The 8,650-nt window shown below is 38.0% G+C and overlaps 1 protein-coding gene across 1 annotated transcript; it reads left to right on the top strand.

Moving 5' to 3' along the window:
• The first annotated feature begins 542 nt into the window (after window positions 1-542).
• LOC110955504 (UDP-glucuronosyltransferase 2B31-like) lies at window positions 543-4,473 on the top strand. Its single transcript, XM_051960694.1, has 2 exons — window positions 543-651; window positions 2,259-4,473. The coding sequence occupies exon 2, from the start codon at window positions 2,259-2,261 to the stop codon at window positions 3,840-3,842; it is 1,584 nt and encodes a 527-aa protein (XP_051816654.1). The 5' UTR covers window positions 543-651; the 3' UTR covers window positions 3,843-4,473.
• Window positions 4,474-8,650: the final 4,177 nt, after the last annotated feature.

Raw genomic sequence — 8,650 nt, 5'->3', positions numbered from 1 at the left:
TTTTGGTAAATTCCAACATGAATTCGTCAGTAATGGCAAATATTTTTTGTCATTGCAACAGCAGAGTTACTATAACAGACTGCAGTGAGTCAAGACAAGCTATTAGCATCCAAATCCTGTCATGCTGACAAACACATCGACAAGTTAGTTTTAATGTTCTCAGTAGAAGAAATCCACAGCAGACTGATATTGGCAGAATTTCAATTACATTTCATATGTAGTCCTTTGTTATTTCTCAGATTGTGGCCAATATCATCATCATCATGTCATCTTGTGATTAGCTGCACTCGAGGTGTTCGGATTATTGTTTAATAAATGATAATTACAAAAACAGTGGTGCCAAAGCAGCTGTATGAGCCCCTATTACTGTTCTTAGTGCACCTTAATCTGAATTTATGATTATTTGCAGTCCACAGCAATCTAAAACATCCCAGGTATTAATCCTATCAGTCAGTAATCTCTTTGCCATGGCTCTTTGCGCTAACATTTATCAGTTATTACCTTTCACTGGGTCATAGTGCATTCTGAATCATGCTTCAGCTCCTCCCCTCTGGACTATACAAATACAGACTGGTTTTCTGCACTGGTGCTGTACGAAGCAGTTTTCTATCGCCGTGATTTTTCCTGTGTGAAGAAACAATACAGACAGCAGTAAGTAGACCCTTTTCCACTCACACAGTGTGAAAGTAGATTATAATGAATGCAAAAGAAATGTCCAAGGCAACTTTGCAGCTTGGTTGGCTGAGAAGAGATTGTCAAAATGCAGCTGCAGTTTGTACATCACATTTGAACTTGATGTAGTACTTTTTTAGAAAAGTAGTAATACAGTACAAAAAGGCTTTAATGACTTAGTTTGTGGAGCAGCATAATCAATGCAAATTGTATTATTACACTAAAAATGGTGATGCGCAGTTTAAAAGACTAAAGCACTTTTATGTCAAAATAATTGGCTTTCAAGAAAAGCAGCATAACTATTATGGGAAAGGGGAAAAGAACAATTATGGATAATGAGGAAGGTATCATCGTTACCACGTTGTGTTAATTATATTTAAAAACAAACAAAACATTTAAAATAATCACGGTACAGTTACACTATGAATCGACTGTTTGTTTGTTTTTTTCAAAGTCGATACTGATGGCGATCATTTATAATCAACACTGTTGACCAATATTTGGAGTAGATATATCTTAAATGCTATTTATTAAAAGCATTTAATAGAAGGGAATCTGTGACTCATAATTTGGTTACGTCATTACTACTGATTGCTGTGACTGCATACGTACAATAGAAATAGCAGTGATGATGACAGAGCATCATGTGACGTTTAGACGCTCTTCTATTTTCTGTGATACTGACAGACAAAACAGTTTGTCTCCTGCAGTTATGTCTGCTGTTCATCTCTGTTTTGTTAATCATTCACTGTTCTATCACTTTTATTACCCACTTAAATCCAAATCTTATTGCATTGCTTGTTGCTGTTCTCTAACCACGGTTTCAGGGTCATCTGTGGCTGCATCCTAACTTAGCTGTTAGGATTAGCCGCTGTGAAAGTAGCCAGTTCCTTGACTTGTGGTGATGGTTGTGGTTCTTTCTCAGTTTTTGCGACTTGTCTTTGAGCTGTGTCTATCAGTCAGACAAGATTACAAAAGTTAAGCTTACTTTAGAAAGATGTTAAATGTTAGCTGATAGTGTTAGCTGCATGCTAAGAGGCACAGCAATCATCATAGTAATGATCTTAGCAGAGCACTGTTAGCAAAATAAGTTCCAGGTGCACTGACACAAACGAGCACATTGTTTTGGCATTGTTTTGGCATTTTCAGTGTAGCAAGGTAACTGGTTAAGTAGAAGATGTGATGTTTCAGCAACATCTGCTACTTCAGTCTGGAAACACAGCTCCACCACCTCACCAGAGCTGCTCTGCTCAAGATTCAGATTAGTTCCAAAGAACTAATCTGTCCCCCCCTCTCTGTAAACAGTAGCTTTCAGTGTTGATAGCTGTGACTTGTCACTAATAACACAGGGCTGTGGACAAACCTCAGGGTGACTACAGACGGAGAGAAGCAGCTGCATCAGAGTCACAGCAACACTTTTAATTTATTTTGTGACTATTCGATTAATAACAATTACGATACTAATAGTGGGGAAAAATGACAAATATTGGAATAGATAGTCGGCCAGGCTGATCTGTTGATCCCTGAGTTACAATGTGATAACATTTTGCAGTTATTCAACTGATTGCTAATTGTTGTTCTTCCAGATGAGGCTGATCTATTGCTGCAGTGCTTTGCTGCTGCTCATCCTTCTGCCCAGAACCTGTCAAGGTGGCAACATCTTGGTCCTTCCTGCTGAAGGCAGCCACTGGATAAACATGGATATCATTCTTCAAGCTCTGCACTCCAGAGGACACAATATAACTATTATTCGTTCCAGCAAAAGCTGGTACATCAAGGATAACTCCACTCATTACAGCACCTACACAGTTCCCGTAGAGAGGAGCTTAGACAAAGAGATGATCACAAAATTGGTTTCTTACGTTATAGATCTTGAACGGGGAGCCCTTCCCTTGACAAACTTTCTCTATTTTTCTGTTGGCATGCTTGGCACATTTTTTGCAGCACATGAAGCTGTGGTTGAATATGTATCTGCGATTATAGATGACAGACAGTTGATTAGAATGTTGAATGACACCAAGTTTGACCTGGTCCTCACTGACCCCTGCTGGGGAAGTGGCCCCATTTTGGCCAAATATCTGAACCTTCCTGTGGTTTACAATGTTCGCTGGCTCATTCCTGAAGAAGCTCACTTTGGTATTGCCCCTTCACCCATATCTTATATTCCTATAACACAATCTGGCTGCACTGATAAGATGTCCTTTATTCAGAGAGTTAAAAACATGATTTTCTATGTAGTATCCCAAATGCAAGTGCAACTGGTGTCAAAGGTAGTATATCAGAAAACATGTGATAAGTATCTGGGGCCTGACAGGGATTTTTACCAGTTAATGATTGATGCAGACATTTGGCTGATGAGACTGGACTTTGTGTTTGACTATCCACGCCCCACAATGCCTAATGTTGTGTACATGGGAGGGTTCCAGTGTAAACCTGCAAAACCTCTGCCTCAACACTTGGAGGAGTTTGTGCAGAGTTCTGGAGAGCATGGCGTCGTCATCATGTCTCTGGGGACTTTTGTGAGCGAACTACCTGCTGACATGGCAAATAAGATCGCTGCAGCTTTTGCTAAACTTCCTCAGAAAGTCATCTGGAGGTATAAAGGCAGCAGACCAGACACTCTGGGCAACAACACTTTGCTGGTGGACTGGATGCCTCAGAACGACCTTTTAGGACATCCTAAAGTAAAAGTGTTTGTGGCTCATGGAGGAACAAATGGAGTCCAAGAAGCTCTTTATCATGGTGTCCCAGTTGTGGGTCTCCCAGTGTTTTTTGACCAGTACGATAACCTACTCCGACTAGAATACAGAGGAGCAGCTAAGATTCTTAAATTATCTGCAGTGGACAAAGACAATGACTTCCTAAAAGCTATCCAGGAGGTCCTGAACGAACCCTCCTACAGGATGAACATACAGAGACTCTCTAGGCTGCACAGAGATCAGCCAATCGAACCGATGGATAATGCCCTCTTCTGGATCGAATTTGTCATGAGACACAAAGGTGCAGCTCACCTGAAACCAGCGTCGCTTAGAATGTCCTGGTTTTCCTACCACTCTGTAGACGTAGCTCTGTTCCTGGGTGGAGCTGTGCTGCTTGTGGTTCTGTCTACTTTCTTCTTGATTAGGTGTTTGTGTCATGCAATGTGTAAATCTAAAGTGAAACGTGAGTAATGATTGAAAAGATATATGGTACGTTTGGTACAAGACATTTATTTCAAAAATGAAATACCTATAGAAAAATGGATCAGCTTTTCCTGAGATGGCAAGATTTGAGAGCTGATGAAACATATTTACAGTCACTAAGCAATGTCATGATTTTTTTAGAAAAATATTTTACATTTTACCCTCCAGAAAGATCCCCAACCCAGGCTGGAACACAACCGGGGATCTTTGAACTATGGGGCAACGGTACTAACCACTGATTCACTGTGAAGCTCCAAAAACATTCAATATTCTAGTAAATTATTTGGATGAACTAAATGCATTCATTCTCCATCCTCACAACTAACACAACAGAAATAAAACAACTGGACTTAATGTTAGGAATTGCATATCCTGCTGTGGATATTTCAGTCCTGTGCAGTTCTGTGTGTTTGTATTTAGATCTGCATTAACCAGGTGCAGCATCCTCGTTTTGAGAAGCCAATGCAATATAGGAGATCATTTTAATCAGTTCTACGGAGGTCTGTGAAGTGTACCGTTTTTCACTCTGCTCCAGTTGCTTCTACGATTTAAAAATAAAAAAAATGTAGAAGTTGTCAGCTGTAAAAAAAAACTACAATAAATATGACTTGATTCTTTATCTACAGACTTGGCATTTATTGAAAGGAAGAGTCTTTAAAATCTCACAGCAGCAGCATCTTAGTGGAGAATTGCTCACATCAAAAACAAAATGAAACGATTCTAAGTTTGAGTCAAAGGTACGAAAATGAAAGCAGAGCAAATATTACAACAGCCTGGTGACCCATTGCCAGACAGAAATTCAAATAAGAGCATTAGTGAAAGTGTGACATGACTGGAGTCGCATCATGTAAATGACTGATGGATATTAATTTGCTAATTCTGCAACAAATTCTAATCACACTTCATTAGTCGGACAATTGCAAAATTTGTCAGTAATGGCAATTATTTTTTGCTGGAATACCAGACTGTAGTGAATGAAGACAAGAAATAGGCAATTAACATCCAAACAAGAGGCTGGGATTATTGTTGTATAAATGCAAATTATTATTGGTGTTGTATTTATATTATGAAATAAAAAAAGCTGAATTAGGCCAGATTGATTTTAGCCATTTTGTTTTGACTTAAGTCCTGTTTCACTTGCAGTTTAACTGGGTTTTCACTTGGCGCTTGATTAATTTTAGACCCCAAAACCGCTAAATTTTAGAAACCGATAATGGTTTTCAGTTAAAATATACTCTCTCACAACATTAACTGCACATTTTAAGGCAAACTAGAGCATTTGTTTCATCTAATAGTTATCCAAAAAGACATTCAGATCTTTTACTTAAGTAAAAATACAAATAATACATTGTATAAATTCAGTTGAAAGTAAATATCCTACACTCCAAATCTTACTCAAAAGTACGTACGTATTAAATGGACTTGCAGTTTAAAATGTGCTCTGTCAGTGTTCTACTTTTATACATTCTCCTATTACTGATGCATTGCAACATGCAGGCAGCCTTTAAATAATGAAGCTGGCTGAGGCTGGATTGATTTTACTAATTTTTTAAACTCTCAGATGGCTTAAGTTACTGTACCGTGCAGTTTGCTGTATTTTATATCATTCATTATATTCTTTTTCCCTCTGGAATGTAGTGGAATTGCATTAGAAAGTAGCATAACATTAAACGACCCAAGAATTGTATTTATGCACAGTCCTTGAGTAAATTTACCACTTGACCACTGGGTCTCATGATTTCTATTTCTGACATTCAGGGAGTTTTATAGATCTACATGCACTGAAAAATGATGCTAAGGGACACTCAGTGTGTCGAAACAGACCTATGTGACAATTTGGGAGGTGCAATGGTTGTTAAATTAGGTTTAGAATGTTTTACACTTTGGTGCCAACTTCTCTTCATGTATAAGCAGAGTTTCCTTTATTAGTTTTCTTCCACAAACTTGTTTTTGCACTTGAGCTTAACACTGATATTCATCTAAGTGTGCAGCAATTTTCACAGCAGTGCTACAAAATATGTCCTTTGCTGCGAGCGTGTCTCAAAGGACTCCACAGCAAAGTCTCTACCTGGTTTTCCTTGTCAGCATAAAGCAACATGAAGCGATTAGTATGCAGCAACATAAAACAAGAGTACAATAAGCAAAGCAAATTGCAAGATCAAATCCAGGCTGCCATAACCCAGCCCTTACACCGCCCTCCCAAAGGCAGGTTTTCATATCAGTTCTGACTAAATTAAATCCCAAAGTAGGCAGCCTGGAGTTGGTCATATTAGCAAAGTGAGAATGGATGTTTTTCTGATTCCAGACTTGAGGGTTTTGCACTGGAATGTAATTGTAACAGGATTTGGTGGAAGAGATGAGCAACTGGGGAGGAAAATGCTCTGCTGCTTGCAGTTTCTTTTCTTTTTCTTGATTCAGCAAGCTAACAGCACCCTGCAACCACAGGACATGACAGGGTGGATGAAGGATGAAGAGGCTGAGTGATAGAGAAAGGGGGGGGGGGGGGGGAAGAGGTCATTTCATGATTTACAATGCAGCGTGTGTCAACTGAAGCACTTCAAAAAAACAATCTGGCTTAAACTGGAGACAGAAAGGATGTCAAAACGGGTGTAATTTGGTCTGAATTTCTAATAATGGTCTAATTTGTGTGAGATGTCTGAGCAGAAACGGTTCTGAGATCAGCTGGAGAGTAAAGGGAGATGCACAATGAGAAAACAGGGCATTTCAGAAAAGAAACGGGCTTACAATTGTAGTAAAAAATATACTGCTGACTGGCAGCACAGTAAAATTCCTAAAGTTTAGAGTCAAATAATTAAAAAGTCCATTTACAACATTAGAAGAGAAAAATGGACTGAAGGCAATAAGTCAGATAATGCAACAGTGCAATAATTACAATAAAATAAATAACTAGGCTAGGCTACCCAAATGAGCCTCCAGAAGGAATTTAAAAACTTTTAGTCGAACTTTTTTTTGTTTGTTTATGGCCTCGTGGCCGGTTTGACCTTAAAGTGCTGCTGAATCACTGTTTGCTACCATTTCCTCACCAGACCAACTTTTAAAGAGCTAAAAGAAAAAGAGTATCCAAAAAAGAGTCTGAGATAAGGTGCTGCTGTAATGTGCAAAATGAGAAAAACAAATGTGTTTTTTGAATATTAAACAATATAAACGTACTCTAGTAGATCCCAAAAATAAAATATAAACTAGTAAATGGGCCAAATATGGGCTCTTCAAAGAATTTTCATAATGGAGAGTACAGTTTCTTAGAAGCTTGACGGGAGTGTTTTGAACAATCCGGATAAGCTATCGCTATATTGCACTACTGCCAGCGTACATAGGTTGATTTTATATGTTTTAATGTATTTTATTTATACTATATATTTCAATCCTTTTTTTAAAAAAAAAAATGTGTGGCACTAATACGAAGGTGAGAGAGAGAAATACTGTAGGTCAATTATGTCGTAAACCGAGGACCCCCTGTATAGAGAAATTGAAATCTTTTTCTTAATTGAATATTGAGGTGAAAATGGTGCTTTAAAATAGTTATAAAAGGAAAGATGTGAATGACTTTTTCAGTGACTTGAGGGAAAAGGAAGGATCCAATTTTTGCAGCATTTGAGTTACAGGAAATATGATTCTCATGTTTATAAAGTAAAATTTGAGCTTGATGCACACCGGAATTACATGGTAGGATAAAGAAACCAAAGATTTTTCAGTTGTTTTTAAGAATGGGAGATGGAGATATTTGGATGAGTACAGTCACAGCGAATCAACAGCCATGAATAGGATGAAAAGAAGTGCTTCAGGGTATGTGTCCACCAAAGCTTTTTCTGGAGCTGTATTTTGGTTTAGCGTAGTTATTTATTGCTAAGTAATATAATTAACAATGAAAGAAGGCAAAGCTGCAAAGGATAAACAGGGCCTCTGGGTGTTGCGAAATCAATGAAGCAAATACAATCAAAAGCGGGATAACAGTGCTCCATCTTAGTGAGGAAAATATAAAAGAGAAAGCATGAAACTGAAAGACAAAGGCAGCCACAGTTCTGCTTCTACTGTACCTAACAGAAAAAAAATCCTATCTCAGTGTGAACGTGATGGAAAATCTCGACTCCAGTCAAAGAAAAGGCCTCATCACACATATTTAGAAAACTACTAGTGTCCACTGGTCTGCAGCTAAAACTATGTTCTCCCAATGCAGTGCAAAAAATATAAATTAATAACTGTAAAAAAAAAATAAAATACAGATAAGAAATATAGGCTGAGAAAGCAGCACAGTGTAATTGGTATTAGGGAGCATGCTTGTCTAGCGACTGTATAGATTAGTCCGTTTCAGGTTACCATTTAAGATGCTAACATTAAATAGCAGCCACTATGACTGATATTTTAGGTGTACTACTGTTAAAACCAGATGCAGTGATTATTGCCGCTTGTTTGCCACCCAGTCTGCTCAAAATTACATTCCTTATACAACTAAACCAACAGGAAATGCATTTTCTGCCAGATTGTGTTTGCAACGTATACAAAATATGTTTCTAATCAGCGTGTCTTTGCCATTTATTTTACTGCCTCACTGCTACTCGCTCCTTTCAGTCCAAAATCATATCAGCCTAGGATTACAGCTTCAGACTTATTGTAAAACAGTCCTATTTTAACCCAAGCAAGTATATTTTCCTTTCAAGTAATTTTGGTAGTGAACCTAACTGTGATATCTTCCTGAACTCAACCACGTAGTTTTTTGTGCCAAAACTAAATCAGAAAGCGATTTAAACCAAAAGTAAACAGAAAACTAATTGAAATTC

This window comes from Acanthochromis polyacanthus, chromosome 16 (genome assembly GCF_021347895.1).
Source record: "Acanthochromis polyacanthus isolate Apoly-LR-REF ecotype Palm Island chromosome 16, KAUST_Apoly_ChrSc, whole genome shotgun sequence".
NCBI classification, from domain to species: Eukaryota; Metazoa; Chordata; class Actinopteri; family Pomacentridae; genus Acanthochromis; species Acanthochromis polyacanthus.
The sequence above is the reverse complement of the archived record's forward strand: the minus strand, read 5'-3'. Positions and strand labels throughout refer to the sequence as shown.